The 17,298-nt window shown below is 38.4% G+C and overlaps 1 protein-coding gene across 6 annotated transcripts in view; it reads left to right on the top strand.

Annotated features, from left to right (window-relative positions):
* si:dkeyp-72e1.9 (syntaxin-binding protein 4) overlaps positions 1-17,298 on the top strand; it is a 92,900-nt gene that overhangs the window by 46,311 nt on the left and 29,291 nt on the right. For all 6 annotated transcript variants that reach the window (XM_042392748.1, XM_042392751.1, XM_042392747.1 and 3 more), the window contains 5 exons: positions 3,703-3,772; positions 3,885-3,959; positions 7,112-7,191; positions 10,505-10,628; positions 11,567-11,708. In XM_042392748.1, coding sequence (XP_042248682.1) covers positions 3,703-3,772; positions 3,885-3,959; positions 7,112-7,191; positions 10,505-10,628; positions 11,567-11,708 — 491 coding nt within the window. The remainder of the gene's footprint in view (positions 1-3,702; positions 3,773-3,884; positions 3,960-7,111; positions 7,192-10,504; positions 10,629-11,566; positions 11,709-17,298) is intronic.

Below are 17,298 nucleotides of genomic sequence, written 5' to 3'. Positions count from 1 at the left end.
CATAAAGTTCAAATCAAACAAATCTGCTACTGTCTATATGTTGTGAACTCGTCAACTATATCTGTAATTATTGATCAAGGCCTTCAAGTTTACTTTGAGCCTTCCAGTTTTGCTACAGACATAAAAGTATGGCTGTTTTCTTCCGGTACACTTGACATGGAGCCTCCCCCCAGCACCTCAGTAGCTTTGCTGCTGACAGGACAGCTGTTTCTGAGAACCATGACACTGTAACGGAGGTCATAATCATTGTGGATTTAATAGATGGATGCTTCACTTGCATATACACACCGTTGTCGTGTCACATCTGATGTAAATTGCGAGGTTAATCCCTGCCTACCAAATTCTGATTGGCTTGGTTGTTTTTCTGAGTTGAGCACATTTTCATCTATTTACATCTATTTGAACAACAATGTACCACACATGACATCGCATATTTGATCTACTTGAGAAAGCATACTCTTTAACCACAGTTAGATAGAATGATATACCATGGAACCAAAAGGACAGAAACTTACAGTGAGGAGCCACATTTGCCTAGCAGCATGTAAACAGTGTGATGCATAGTCACTGTTATGTGATCCAGATCACATTCTACTCTCAGGGGATCTTATTTGATTGTTTTTTACACTTGGTTATAATATTTTTCTGCACCCTTCTAAGAGGAAGTTAGAGCACCAGCTAAATGCAAATTAAAAGTGTGATTTGGAAGGCTGTAAGTCGATCACACAGAGGTTTAATCCTTATCCCTAAATTCTGAGTAGAGGAGTAAGATGGGATGTAGAGGGATGTGGAGAGTTTCCTGAAGACATGACAGGATAGAGGAAGTGACTATAGGCCAGACTGAGAAAGGAAAGGTCATTCTGCTATCACACAGCCAGGGGAGTGGAAAGTCAGAACTAGAAGAAGCAATGATCAGGTTGCTGGGGGGGAACTGAAAAAGAGGGTCTGTTAGTAGTACACTGGGATCTGGTGCATCACATTGGCCCTGAGGTTTTGGCCTTGTAGCGGATCTTAAGAGTTGAAGGCATTACTGTGAATATAACCAATGGCTTATAGACTCGTAATTCCATCACAAGACTGCAGAACATATTTTCAGAGTGAAGGACTCAGTGGTATGAGCTGGTGTTCTGTTTGGTTGAAAAATTGTGGATCATGACTGCCGTACAGTTACTCTTGGCAGACAATATGTAGGGAGCAGCTTTCCTTGCTGATGTGTGCTGTACACCTTGCTCACATCCAGAAACTGGGCTCAGGTAACATTGGCAAGAGTCACAAACAAACCTTGCATACTGCTACATTTCCTGACTCTAGGGGTGTCGCGATATACCAGTATTGATGATAACCGTGATATATAAAAATGAAATATTGATATTGTTGATATCAGCGCCTCTTAAAACCCTTTAACATTCTGGCCATTCTGTTTCACTGGTTGATACAACTCTGACAAAAACAGTCTTGTTACATTGGCAAAGTTTCTGTCGATCCAATCCAGTAAAATATTTAGTGCATAACATATCCACAGTGCAAAACATATTCGTTTCACAATAACGGATATTTAATATGAAATCATCTTTCTTAAAACATAGTCTTCCTCAGTTAATATTGAGCCATGCCATCCAATTAAGCACTCCAATATTGTCTGTGTGTGTGTGTGTGTGTGTGTGTGTGCATCAAATCTTGTACCATGGCCATATAAACAGGATGAAGACGGGGTTATTAAACTGGACTTTACATTTCACATCCCTCATTTAATCCCTGCATTTGTCACTTTCATATATTTAATCAAACTGGACTTTACATTGTGCATTACATTTAACCTCCACTGTTGCATAATTTAATTATTTAAGCACATGTTGCATTTAATTTTTGCGCTTGTTACTTTCATATATTTCATACGCTTCATTTTTGTTCATAGCACAGTCCACATTTCCTTTGTACAGTCAATATTTAATTTCAAGTTTTAAATCTCATTTAAAAACTATCACTATTCCTTTCTGTAAATATATATATTTTTAAATCTATTAAATTTTAATATTACTTTGTTTATTTCATTATTATTATTATTACCTTACTTTTGTCTATTTTAATTTATCTGTGTTGTGTTTTTTGGGAGCAAATGCCAAGACACATTCTTTATATGCTTGCATTGGCTAATGAAACAGATTCTGATTGAATGGGCTATGTCCTGCTGACATAAAACCTCAAAACCAAGAATCATGAAGATACAAATCTCCAGGGTTGTGTAAATAGTAGCCTATTTTTGAATGAGAACAAGTTGGTCTTTTCAGCCCTAACCCCTAACCCAAGCACTTCAGGCCTTCCTCTAAGCCTGTAGTGAAGCCCTAGATTGTCAGCCGTATTGTAATTTCTGACTCATTTTGGTCACTATTTCCACTAAAATAAAAAAAGAAAAATCAAACAAGCAAACAAAAGCTTCATTTTATATATTGGGCCTTCAAAGTGCTCTCGGAAACTAGGCCTGGGATGGCTTATGTCCATGAAACAAGAAAATTAAAACTAGAGCTAAACCAAATACATCGTTGGGAAGGTCTTGACCTGGAGAGTAACATACATCGGTATGAAGATTGTACATGGCTCCTGCTTTGAAATACTGACCTTTGAATCTTGACCTTGGTGCATGTTTGAAGACTTATAATTCAGCAACAAAAGGGGCTACAGACATGGGACCATCTGTTATAGAGAGCTCTTAACCTCAGCTATCATTTTTACTGTTTTACTGTTAAACTCAACTGAGCCAGAGAAAACCTTGTGAAATATTTGCTGAAAGTCAAACACAGCTGATAGCTCTGACTTCTGGCAAGTGGTCTACATGGAGTGTGACAAATTTAAACATGAAGACTTTTGGGTCAAGTGCTTCATGAGAAGTTGCCTTAGTGGCTGGGAGAAGCTGTATGCAATAATGAGAATTTGTCATGTTAATCGGTTCATGTTGTAAGTTGCAAGAAAATGATACAACAATTGTCATAGATGTTGGCCACAGTCTAGCTTTTGGGTAAATATTGGTCTTGAGGTTGGATATGGGTTCCTCTCAGTATTCTAGTGGTGACCAGATACACTGGAGCCTTGCCAGCTCTCATGCTGTACCTGCCTCTTGCCACTGTCCTTGCAGGAAGTGGGGAGAAGAATAAAGAATAGCCCTGATCCAGGACCATGATATGCTCTATGAAGGCTGTGGATGTTCATTGCTTCATACAAACTGGGCAATCTTCTTAAAAACTTATAAGGTGGAAAAATAAAGGTCAGGCAGGTGTAAACTAACATAAAAACATGAATCACTCAGAATGCAAAAGGTTTACCTTTCAATAATCTACTCCGAACAAATTTTATGAGCCACTGAGGGAATGAAATGTCCAGGTTCAGGAGTGTGACAATAGAAAAAAGGACTGGGCTGTAGATATGGCTGAAGTGACTTCAAAATGTACTTCTCCTGTTCACTGAGTTTACCTACTATGGTTTCGAATATCTTCTAATATCTCCAATATCTTCTTCCTTTCTTTCCAATGCTGCAGAGCTCTAACCCTCACATAGGGAATCCTCTGGTCCTGTCAAGCTAATCAGAAAATAGAAATGTATTATTACCATTGTGCACAAAATTACACTGTATTACAAGTTCTTCTTGTAGCTGATACCTCCACTGTATACTGTAGGATTATTACCTGACCTTTTTTTGACCTGTGACAGGAAACCTGTTGCCAGGGGACCAGATCATGGAGGTGAATGGGGACAGTCTGGTAGGAGTAACAAGTGAAAGGTAATCTAGTAAAGTCTATCTGCTCTTACCTTTATTTTAGCCCCATGATTGACTGAGGTGACACTGTAACAATCATTTCAATGTGTTTTTGTGTCTTGTATTTGCTTTACAGAGCTGTGGACATCTTGAGAGCAGCCTCAGCAACCAATCACATGCGCCTTCTCATAGCCAGAGATGAGGAAGCAAAGTAAGCAGAGCTCCATGTATACTCTATAGTACATGGAGCCACAGTGCTTGTCAAGGGAACTCATCATTTTGTGAAAAAACATCTGTGTAGTAAACTGTCAATCTAGAATATAATTCTTAACTTTCTAGTCTACTCTTCAGTATTCATGCTTTCATATTTTATTCATATTTGAAAGTGGTTATTATCATAGGTTCAATTGGTTAAGAGATAGCTATTTTAAATTTCAAAATTGGATGTTTTTCACAAATGAGATCTAGAGTTCATGTCTATAAGGCTCAAATTTGGCAAACTCTTTAAACAAGTGTCCTGGGAGTGAGGCCAGCGTTTTGAAGAGGGTTTCATGCTCCCCCTGTAATCACTCTCTGCATCAGAGGCCACGCTAATGAAAATATTGTATTCACTGAAAGAATAATCCAAACAATCCAAACAGCTGCACTAGTTGTTGTCTGGTTTTGTGTAGTCAAGATAGTTTAGTGCAGTTCCAATGAACTCTGTTGTGTTTACAGATTTGGCTCGGTTCATGTGGGATGGCGTGAAAGGTGTCAATAAAAAAAACTTGCATACAGCACATGTAACAGATACTTGCAATACTGACGGCAGAGGTTGGTGGTATTAGTGCTCCCTGGCTTTCTAATCTCACCATAACCAGTTTGGGTGAAACAAGGTCAGTGCCAGCTGTTAGCATCACAGGCCTCATCTTCCCCTCAAATCCACCTCATGATCCTTAACTGCAAGTTAAGAAAGGTAATAGTGGATTTGCATATTTAAACCAGCGAGATTGCTGCACATGAGTGTTAGCCCTGATATTTCCTAAAATTGTTAGCTGTGTTCTGCTTGTACATGTAATCCTCACTGAAGAGACTCTGACACAGGCAGGATTTACACCTCAGCTATTTGAGATGGTACGTGTCAGAAATGAGAAGTTAATAGTGGTAATAGCGCTGTGACACAGCCATGAGTAACAGACTGTGGATTTATTGGGCAATATGAGCATAGTGAACTGCATGAATGTGAGGCTATGTGTTGACAAGTCAGGTGACAGTTTTGAGGTGATTATTACTCTTATTTAAGGATGAATTTTCACGAACAGTAGTGATGTCAGTGGCGAGGTAGCCTGAGCCCCCCTCCTTGTCTTTGTGTTGCTGTGGAATGACAGCAGACTAAGGGAGGGGAGAGGGCTTAACCTAGAGCTCTGCTCCTGACGAGATGAGCCTTGTGTGTTAATCTGTGCTCTAACTACCGTGCAGCCCACAGGAGAGGAGCTGGAGGGGAGGAGAGTGGACGGCAGGGAGGAGGGGGATTATGTCTGTCTGTCTGTGTCGCCCCCCCCCCCCCCCCCTACTTCTTTTAAAAACAAGTCAAAACTAGCTTAGCACTAGCTACGTGCTTACCAGCTATGAGAACCTTGGCAAATATAATAAAACGAAATCCCCACTCTACTGTTATCATACCCTCAGCAAGGCCTACTATTTAACTCAGGGATAGACCTACTTAAGACACAACAAAACTCAAAACCAGAAACAAGCTTAAGTTGTAAAAAAAACAAAAAAAACAAAAGAAAAAAACGTGGCTGTCCTTTTTTTCAACTACAGAATATGAAATGAATATTTTAGTAGCTTGCCACATGTTTCCATACACAGTGTGCATTGCTGTCTGCCACAGTGTGTTTTACGATACTACAGTACAGGGTCAAGTTGGAACATTTCAAATTCTATATATACTTTGAGTAGAATTGGTGACAGGTGTTACACAGATCTCGATTGGCAATTTACAGTATGTGTTGCCAGGTGTGCAATAAATAATGCACAAATATATATACACACAAATATATATACTGAGTACAGAAAAGAGTTGTTTTTTGATCAAAATTTTCTTTGCCTCATAATAATACAAAATTCAATTTTTGTTCTTTTTTCATGCTGAAAAAGATGTGTGCTCAGTGATAAGATAATTCTGTAGCTGTGAAATACAGGCACAAAGGGTTTACAAGAGTGTAAATAGTGATAGTGGCTGCCTCATGTGTGTATAAATATGTGTGTTAATAATATTTTTCCCAATCTCAAAATGTCCCATCATATACACAGTATTGAGACACAAGAGTTAATGCATATGTAGATATAAGATAGTTATGGAATACACAAAATACACAGGACAGGTGGAGGTGATTAATGAACACAGCCAGCACATTGCCATGTAGCATCCAAACCAGCTGCAACAGCAATGATCAAAAGAATGTGTGTGACAGTTTGTCAGATTATAAAGACAGCTTCATTGTTATGATTGTGTGTCCGTTCATTTCAGCGTGAGATGAATGGGCCGGCCCTGCTTTAACCCAATCATCTGTTGCCGCTGGTTATGAAAGAGGTGCAGCCTGAGGTCGTCTTTTTGTGCTGTCCAAGAACAATTTGTGTCCTTATTTATCACGGAGCCAATGTGACTGCTTATCATAATCTGCTTAGAAACGCCACATTCATCCACACTCATCATCCACAGTGGATGTTATATTGTTGTATTGTATATGATAATATTCCAGCAAAAACAGGAAGCAAATACACCGTTTCCAGTCCTGTGAAGCTGTGTTGTTGTTTATTATTTCACTGAATTTCCAGCAAAGATTATCAGTGTGTTATTGAAATAACATCAGTATATATCAGTATATTTCTTTCCAGTTTTCACATTTACCTTGTTTGCAAAACATGTGCGAGGGATGTAGAAATACTGAAATCAGGTCAACAGCAGTCTATAGTATAGTACAGTTAAGGAAGAAGTTTCCAGTTCTGATTACAAGAAGCAATAGGGCATTATTTCTGACTGTTCTAAACAAAAAACCAAGTTATAAGATTATGCTTTTATTTGATTTGATATAATTATGTCTTAAATTCTGCCATGCACATAACACACTTTTCCACATACACACAAAAGCAGACAAAAAAGAAAGCCAAAATACAAAACGCCGATTTGGACCAGCACTGGAAAACTAACTACAAATAATATGTAACACAAACAAGGTGTTGCATAGAAGTGAAGCATGACACAGGATATAACATATAACATATTTCCATAGGTGCTTATGTGTACATCTTTTCATTTGTCCATGACTGACAAACTCTAATCCCAGCTCTTAACATTTCTCTTTTGGTTTCCCTGGAAAGGAGAGAATTTGCTGAGCTGCTGGAGAAATATGGATCCAATGGTAGCACGGGATCAACACGCAACTCTCCCATCCAGCAAGGTAGGAAGTCCCTTCTTATTCAAGTTCAAATTCAGATTGCTTTATTGGCATGAATGTCACAACGACAATAATGCCAAAGGATCAAGAATCAATGGAACAAAATAATATTACCACATCATTAAGATTCATATATATTAATTATATATATATACAGTATATCCTATGCATGTATCAGTGTGTGTGTGTGTGTGTGTGTGTGTGTGTGTGTGTGTGTGTGTGTGTGTGTGTGTGTGTGTAGGTCATTCACTGTCCCTCAGGTTGTGGAAAAAGTACAGAGAGATTACAGAGTTGAACTTGTTAAAGTAAGGTTAGGGTTAGGGTTAGTGTTCAGTATTTCACTGAATGTTTTACATTGTAGGAGGAAGTGCATTTCTGTCTCATCCTCACCTGTCATCTTAGCCTGTACTTGGTTAGGATCTGTCTCTGCTTTCTATCTCTGACAGTAGAGAGATATTCTGCCAATTCATAACCTCTTTTTATGGCCAGATAACATTCTAACCTACTTTGGCTTTTATTTTCTTTTTTCCAATGTTCCAAATAGGTTTCTTTAGGTTGTGTTATCGTCGTTTACTCTGATTGGTGTTTGGAAAGCAGTGTTGGTGTGAGACTGGTCAGAGTGTGTCTGAGAGGGGGCATTTAGTCGCAGCACCAACTGACGTAGGGGACTCTTTTGGGCTCAGTTCCAATTTACTCCAATTTATTTAGTGATTTTTTTTTTTGTGGGCAGATGTCCTGCTCATTTAAACACTCACAAACATATATCATAAAGCACAAAACACCTAGACTACATCAGGTCTGGGTATAGTTATACAGTATGTCCTAAAAGAGAACTAAGCCTAGAGGGTAGATGGAGTAAGTCGGCCTTTAAAAATGGCTTATGACAAGTGCACTTGTCCATAACACAATTTGCCAACATCTGTTTGAGTTTGGAAGGAGGCAGCCAGCTGCTGCAGATTTGTTAAAACAGGGCTTCAGCATGTGAGCAGTCTTGTGTGCACTGTGTAGCGGTCGGTGTTGATACATTTGGGTTCTGCAGAATGAGAAGATGTGGCAGCTAAAGCTAAAAGCTAAAGCTTTTATGTTTTTATACTGTTGTTTTCATGTAGAACTCAAAAACTGGCACACTGGTTACCATAGCTGACTCTCCATACTGTACAACCAAAGATGAAAAGATGAGATAACGAACTGAAAGAACACTACATGATTTATCTTTGCTATAGTTTGATGTTGACAACATGTGGAGAGATGCAGATTTAAGCTTTAACTTACTGAAGATTAACTATTTTATAAAAGATTAGCTCAAACTACACTAAAGGTGTTGACTCAAGTCCAGTGACTTGGATTTGAGTCAAAAATCTGACTTTAGACTTGACAAAATCAAGACTTGCAACACAATTTTGACTTTACTAGTGAGTTTAGCCTTTTGTCTTTGAATGAATTTATATCCTAAAATGTATGTGACAAAAATCTACAGAAATTTTACAGAAAAAATGTTTTTGGTCCTCCATGAATAGTTAAATTTGCAAATATTCTGCCTGGCAACCATTTTTAACATTCTTGGGAAATACAGCAGCAGGGAAACTGTAAATTAATTTTATCTTTATTTATTTATTAGTTATTGTGATTAAGTCTTTTGTATTCTGTCCTCTTGTTTTACCCATTGTTTAATGTATTTATAATTATGTCTTATTGTCTGGCCCAGTTGTTGAAAGAGTTTCATAAAAAAAAGAAATTCACTTTTCTGATAGTGGATATACTTTGAATCAATCCGACGGCAGCCAGTCACATTTGGCCAGTTGGAGGTAAAGGTGTGTTTGTGAGTGCAGACCAGCAGGCAGACAACAGATGATACCTCAGATTATCACATGCAGATGTTAAAACTCTGCTGTTCTTAACAAATTGATTGCAATGTGGAAAATATTCAGCTCAGTAATTACAAAAAAAGATTACTCATCTAAGTAACTAATTTCCTAATTGTATTTACACTAATCTTTAAAATCTTATTAGATTTATTGAAGGGTTCCTTATGACTTGTTTAGGAGTCAAAACAAAAACTTGACTCAGAACTTGCTAGTCCTAACTTGGGACTAGACTTGGGACCTGCTGGTCTTAACTTTGCACTTGACACAGGATGTGTTGGTCTTTACTCAGGACTTGCTAGTCTTGACTTGGGACTAGACTTGGGACGTCTTGGTCTTGACTTGGTACCACCTATGAAATAAACTCTCTCATTGGAGACTCCATTGCTGTTTTGACAACCCAACAGTGATTTAGTGGCTGCAGTTTCTATTCAGCTGCTGCCAAGAATAGTTGAGTTTTTAATAGACTGAAAAAGTATATAGACTTGCGTTCTGTGTCAAGTTACCATTTTCTCCACACACAGAAGTGCTACATAATGTTACCAATTTAGGACAGTGTAAATGATGGAGTACAAGGCAAGGCAAATTTATTTGTATTGCACATTTCAACAACAAGGCAAAAGGCATCAAGACAGAATATAACACAAGCAAAGTAAAATACACTTAAATACAATTAAAAAGTGTTAAATTGGAAATATAATATAAAACAGTTTGTTTGTGATGTCCAAGATGTTTATATAAATCTGATGCTCATTTCATGCCCTGTTTGGTGATCTGAACAGCCAGACCTCATTCATGTTAACATAGAAACATTACTGAGCTTTGAAATGCATGTGTCTAAGCACATGTTGACAACATTTTGGGTATTTTCTCACATTTGCTTACTTAGAAGCCAGAGCAATAAGATCAAAAAAATTGCTCTTTTCAACTCTTTATATCAAATAATTCATGACATCCCCATGCATATACTGCTGAATTTCAGCATGAACAGCTTCCCTACTATGAAGTTTACCTTTGATTCTAAGGACAGGAAAGAAGCAGATCTACCCAAGGCAGTGGATAAAAACAGTTTGAGGGTATTTGGGCTGCTCGGCAGTTGGTTTTGTCAGCATATTGGGTATTATTCAGTGCTTAGAGACGCTCAGGCTTAAGAAATCTCTGACAGGACGATACATGTTTTTCAGTGGAGAGCCTCAGTGTAGCAGCACCAATTGGGGAAAGCTTCTATTTCAGTATGACTGAGATGCGTGAAAATTTTATTTCCCGCACAGGTCTCCTTATAGAGGATACATCAAGAGGCCATTATGTTTGCTTACCACTCCTCATATCAATAATTACTTCATCTGGAAGTGTTTAAAGGCATTTTGGCAATCAATGGTATTTACACCTCTTAGCAAAGCACAGATTAATCTACAGACTTACTATTTTTTGTCTTTTCTTTTCCCAATTCAAAGGAAGCCGCTACCTGGATAGTACATCATCTGGTTCCTCATCTCGCTCCCAGAGTCCCTTGTTGTTGAGCCCAGCAGGCTCTCAGAACACGTACAACAACAGTGGGCCCATGCTGCGCTCCCTCAGGTAAGATGTGATGTATGTCATTACTATTCATGGCAGGTGGGCGGTATATATTGAGAGATTTATGTTTTATAGCTGGCGTGTAGTACTTTTGTCTCCCCCTTCTGGCAGTGCGAGTAATTACAAAAACACTGTTGACAAGTGTTTACATCATAGGCTCCACTGTAGCCTACTCTGTCGCTACTGTTGCAGCTGTAAAACGGTGGATTAATTGTTTTTAGCGTCACACAACCACTGTAAAATGACTCGTTTCACTATCAAAATTTGATCCACTCAATCCAAATAACATTTGGAAAGTCTAGAAGAGCCGCATGATTCAATTATTTTATCTGCAGTCATGCATTCATCCAGCCAGCGGGTGAATGTCAAAATCAACGCCAGATTAAAATCACTGGTATACTGTGAAATACAGAGATTTATCTTTACCGCTAGGCTTAATCAGCATTGTGTGAACTTGTTTGGCAAGGGCTTGAATGTAATGGATGTTCATTTATATGTAAAAGTTCCACACTGCAGGTTTAAAGAATCCAAACCAGGACGGTATGAATGTAAAGTGCATCAATAAGCATGTGGAACAGTAGAGAGTTGTAAAACCTGAATGAAAAACATTGATTTCAGTGCAGCAGCAAGCTAAGGTCAGCAGAAACAGAAACTTTAGCTGGTTTAAAATATCACAGAAAGAACTAATTTAATGCATGTGCTAATGACACTTTCAGTCATGCTGATATGAAATGTTTGGATATTTGTAGTTATGTACACCACATGTTTTCTTTATATGTGTTATCTTAAAATCGGTCACTCTCTCTCCAAAACATTGTCAATTTAACATCTTGGGTACTGTTTTATCATGTAGGCGTGCCCGTGGTACACTGTGCTTGCGCAAAAAAGAGTCCATTTGCTTTACTTCAAAGATTGACGTGTGGATGTCTTTGTGTTCTCAGTCACCCAGGTGAAGGAGTGATACAACTTGTTACAGTGGCACGATCCAGCAGTTTGGGCATCACCATCGGAGGAGGCTCCAACCGGCCTGATGGCCCTGCAGTCTTCATCCAGGAGGTGCTGTCTGGAGGAGACTGTCACCGGGTAAGGATGGAGGCCTGAACAGCCTGAGGTCATCCCCACAACTGCACATACTGAAAGGCGGGAGGGAAAGATGAAGGGAGTAATGTTGCCACCAGCCATACAACTATGTTTTAAGCATGCAAACAAGGGACCAGAAGAACATCAAAGTAATTTGTCAGCTCTGGCTTTTAAGCTTCTAGCTCTGTTTTGGTGTCCGCCAAATCCTGAGAGAACATCTGGCTCTTTAGCTGCTATGTGTTGGCCTATTCTCACCAGTCATTGACTTGGTCTGGGTGTTAAATCTGTGTGGTTTCAGGACACTGAGCTACCCATTTTATAGTCACTAGATAAAATAATGATTAATGCAAGTTAAAAAACTACAAGTTAGTACTAGTCAGGAGGCCACTACAGGAAACAGTCATGTGAAAAAATACAGCTTGTTGCATTGTTGATCTGTTGTGGTGCTGAGTGGAGAGCTCTGTTAAAGTAACTTTATAATGCATCTTTAAATTTACATCTCACTGTCTCTCTGGTCTGACGCCTTAAAATACAATATTGCATGACAGCAAACACACAGTCTTCAACAGTGTCACTTTTGTTCCATTTTACTGGAAGAAAACCTCAACCCAACCTTAATAAATAAGGACAAATGCAGTTTGACAGTTTCCTCAGTAAAATCCTTGGCAACTATGCCCCCATTTCTCACATAACTTCACTTTCAGGAACATCTCTGATTGAAAGAATCATATTAAGACTAGGTCACTGTGGAATAATACAAGATTTCTTTAAAGAAATTTAAATTCAGACTGACATGCTTCAACTAGAACATATACAATCTTTTCATAATCCGTCAGTCAATGAATTCTAGCTAACCAATTCCCTATAGTAACTATAGTAAAGATGATATTTTCACTTGCGACTCAGTTTGCTTACTGTATCCTTCGAGCACTAATGTGAGGAACATGAGTATAGCTGCTGAAAGCGTGACTGAGATGGATGCAGTGCAGCAGAGAGGGACTCCTTGTAGGAAAATGAAGTGAATATGATGGAGGAAGGTGGAGGTGAGACAGGGCGATGAAGAAGGAAATGAAAGAGTACATATGCAGACCTCTGCAGCTTTGGCCTCAGATTAGTGTAAAATACTGCTGAGCCATGCTCAGGTCACAGACCGCCGATCCTGTTTCTGTGACTAGACTAAAACAGAATGTCATCTCCACCCACATAGTAGTCACTTTACAAATATGTACGACCAACCAGACACACACTTACTGAATTCAAACATACTGTAGTTCTGTAGCCTTTTATATGTGCAGAGTTCATTTTGGCAATTAATTTGATTTACTTTAGTCTTTTGATGGAAATGTGTTTAGTTTTGATCACATTTTAGTCATTTGATTATTATTAGTAGTAGTATTAGTAGTTTAGTTTTAAGGCTAAAGCCTGGCAGAGATAATTACTTCTTGAGCATTTAAATGTATGTTTTTTTAACACATTTTTAAGGTTCACAATTACAGTTATATAATACCTAAATTCAAAATATATTCAAAATCACTTTGAAGAAATGACCAGTCATTTTGGATTCACTGAACATTCTTTGTTTCTTAAACTTACTTTAGTGGCCTTAATGTTTGAACTTTGTACCAGAGACATTTAAAAAAGAAAAGATGTACTCATTCTAGATACTAAAGCCCTGGATTTAGTATTCAGAATGAAAGTGGCAGCCCAGTAACAACCACATGCTAGTTATAGTTACAGTACACATAACATGCAGGTAATGTAAGGTGAGAGGTGGATACTGCTGCTAATCTTGGCGTTCATCAGAAGGATCTGTTACTACTTTGGTAACTAATTATGTTAATGGGGAATTAAGATGGGTGACTGCTGTGGGTTGCCAACACTCCTCATTAAGTTAATAATATTAGGCTAAGAAGCACAGATGTAGTAGTGTAGAGCCTCTCTCTACTAGCCTAGGTAAAGAGGCATGGAGTCATCTGTATCAACCTGTTATGTTGATGTGTTCTGTTGATCTACAGAAACACAGCAAGGGTCTGACAGGTCTTTGTTGACCTTGGAAACAGCAGATGACAAAACTATTTCAGTTCAAGGTCCACTTACTTGCGTGTTCTTGAGCTTTTGACCACACATGGTCACATGGTCTTTGCCAGTAGATTCAGGTTGCTCAGTTGTTATGGAACTGTAGATGTTCTAACTGTCTGTGATTCTGAACACCTCTAGGACTTCTCATCCATGTTGACCTTAAAGTTGAGCTTGATGAAACCCATGTGACACAGTTCAAAGCTCAAGAACAAACAAGTGAGTGGACCTGAAGTTGAGATCATTTTGTCTACACAGCTAGAATTTCTTAAGTAAAAGGGAAAGTGTGGGGCGGGGATTACATTTTAGAGGTAGGTAGATCCAAATTTGTCAACTGATGTAACAATAATAATTATAATAATTTTTACAGCACCTTTCAAAACTAAGTTAAAGAGGGCTTTACACGGGTAAATTCACATCACATTACACATCAGTCAATTAATAGTACAGTACAGTAAAAAAAAAAAAATATATATATATATATAAAATACACAACAATAAAATAAGATTAAAAAACAAATAAAATAGATAAGACATATTATACATACTGTATATGCAGACATATTGAACATCTATTTAGGTTTTGAAAACAGTGAAAAGAGGCCAGAACAGGCATGATGTGATTGTATCACTTTGACTGTGGCACGGTGTAGCTGTCAGTAGTGGTACATAACAGGCCAGTGGGAACTTTTCAAGGCACTCTTGTAGCTCAGCGATGGAGAATTTTCACTGGTGTAAACCTGTCCCTTAGCGGTTTAATTTTTAATTTTCTCAGTGGTTCCATTTTTTGCATCAAAGTAAAAGTGCCAGTGTTGTTTGTCATCAATAACGCACAGTAAACAGCTAATGTAAGAAGTGATACAGCATCTTGAAATATAACCTGCACCAGCACTCAGAAATCTCAGAGTAACAAGCAAGAGTAGTGTAGTGGTCTGTAAAGGCTGGCCTGCATTCAGCTGAAACGACACAGAGCACATACAGAATGTTTAGCCAGTGATGCCTACAGCTTTTGTAGCAAAACTGTGCAGTCATCATCCAACAATTAGCCAGCTAATTAGTGCAGAAATCCTACAAATAAATATATAGTGTATGTTATCATGCTGTCAGTCCCACCAGGATCTTGAGGGGTTTTGTAGTGATGACCCAAAATGCAGCTTTTCTAAAATTGTTTCATTTTGCAATCTTTGTTTTGTTCATTTGTAATAAATTGTGATAATGTGTAAAAATTGCAAGTCAAAGGAAAAATGATGATCTTTATGTGTAATTATTCAAAGTATTGGTAAAAATGCTTTTGAAAAGTTTAGGTGAAGAAAGTTGGATTTTGATGGAAGGTATCCTGTAACTGGGGAGTTCAAGTGAACCCTTAATAATACTATAGATCCCATGTTATCACTATAAGCCACATTACAAAACATGCTATTCCAACATTTCTTCCATATGCCACTAATCTGGTACTTTTGGTTCTCCTAAAACACAGAATATCTACAGTATGTTTCTATTATTAGTAGTGTCACCTTGATTCCCTGAAGGAAATTAACATACAATGACAAATGCAGTCCTCTTAGCTCATTAAATCCTGATGAATATGTAGGATTTCATGCTGGATTAAAGAATGTTAAACAGTGCTTGAATATTTCCTGGTGTTTTTGTTGTTTTGGTGTCAGTGCTGCTTTATTTGAGTCCCAGAGTCCCAGAACAGACACAGCACACCAAGTGTGAAGGTCAGCCATCAAGCTAGGACTCTTATGCTTAGGGCATCACCCTACACACACACACACACACACACACCCAGACACACACACACACACACACACACACACACACACACACACACACACACACACACACACACACAGAATTTTATTCAGAATTACAAGGATTTTGTCTTACATAGTGGTACAATATGTAGATGCTACAGGAGCAGCAGTAGCACCTCACATTCAGACCGTGCTATCCCCTCCATGTCTGACAGTCACCCCTAAGTCATTGGGTTCCTTCTGAGGACATACATCTTTAAAAACAGCTCACAAATGCAGTATATAGGTGGAGTTTTTCAAAACACTCAGTGATTTCTGCTACTGGCTGCTGTAGTTTAGCAAAATCTACTCAAACAGGAGGAAGCTATGCTTTTGTTGGGGGCTATTTACAGTGGCAGATAATTCCACATTTGGTGCTCTAGTGAGTATTTCTGGCAGTAGGACGTTGTGTGATAGAGTCAAAATAAACTATAGTGTGTGTGTTCATGGAAATGAAGGAACATGTCACCCAATGCAACAGTGTGACTGATGTGTTTTAATAGTTTTTGGACAACAATGTAGCTCTATCTATCTACTTATCGCAAGAGTCATCTTTTAATTACTGATGCTTAAACATTATATGCTGTTTTTATATCCAGAGAACAGCTGTCTACTAGCTGAGGGTTGAAGGATCTAATAAGGAAATTGAACTATTGGAAGCAGTAAGGGTTGAGATGAGAGATGGAAAATAGGAAATGTGCCATGTATTCTGATGGGAAGTTACTTGTAAATGTGATGGATGAGCTCTGCACCCTGGCCAAAGTATCCGAGGGAATATTGGGAACACAGCCATTTGTGCTTGACAGAAACAAGGCAACAAGTGCTGCACACTGTAACCACACTACCTCATAACCTCACCATTGGCCTTTCAAGATTGTTTTGTCTGACAGCACGCTTCAGTTTGTCAAATAGGCATTACATTATAGAATGCTGACTGTGACACACATCCTCCATTGGATTAGATGAGACAGTTAAGAGTTTGGTCTCTTGCTGGTAAAGGATAATTCTAGTGTATTACAAATGGAGCTTTGTTAGAGCACTGAAGTCGTGCTTGCATTAGTTGATTGGCATCAACTGTGTTATTCATGTTTGACTTTCACTGGTTCATTCACTTGCATTAGCTACCAGCTGACTAGTGACATCCAGTCATATTCATACAGGTGTAAACATGTGCATTTATAACCTGCCACTTCTCACTGACTAGAGTCTTTCCTATCAACTCTGGCTGCAATTCAAAAGTATCTGTGTCTGAGCAATTAGTATGAAGAACATTGTACTCACCTAGCACAGTATCTGTAGGGATTTTATCAATATTGGACAATTCTGTACCTCATGATTATCATTCAATGCCAATTTTGGGAGGAGTGTGGCCTTTATGTAGTGAGGTGGAAGGTAAGAGTATGGAATGGGGTGTAGCCTGTGGCTCAGCAGGCTATGTAAACAAACAAACAAACTCAAAATGGAAACTTCTCAAATACATGTTCAAGTCCAAATCCGTTTTGAAATATGCAAGTGGACATGGAATGTAATATGATATGTCCTTTTTTGGACTTGGTTGTAGCAAAGTTGCTGCATTCCCACATTACTTTAGTGCAGGGCACAAAATTAGCACCAGCTACCATCAAAATGCTGGTAAATTATGCAAGTGGCTTCACTAACCAGCCAAAAACACAATGGTAATCTAATGAGTGCCTGGTAAAATTTGAACATTCACAAGCATT

This window comes from Thunnus maccoyii, chromosome 18 (genome assembly GCF_910596095.1).
Source record: "Thunnus maccoyii chromosome 18, fThuMac1.1, whole genome shotgun sequence".
NCBI lineage: Eukaryota > Metazoa > Chordata > Actinopteri > Scombriformes > Scombridae > Thunnus > Thunnus maccoyii.
Note: the sequence above shows the minus strand (reverse complement) of the source record. Positions and strands in the feature narration are given on the sequence as shown.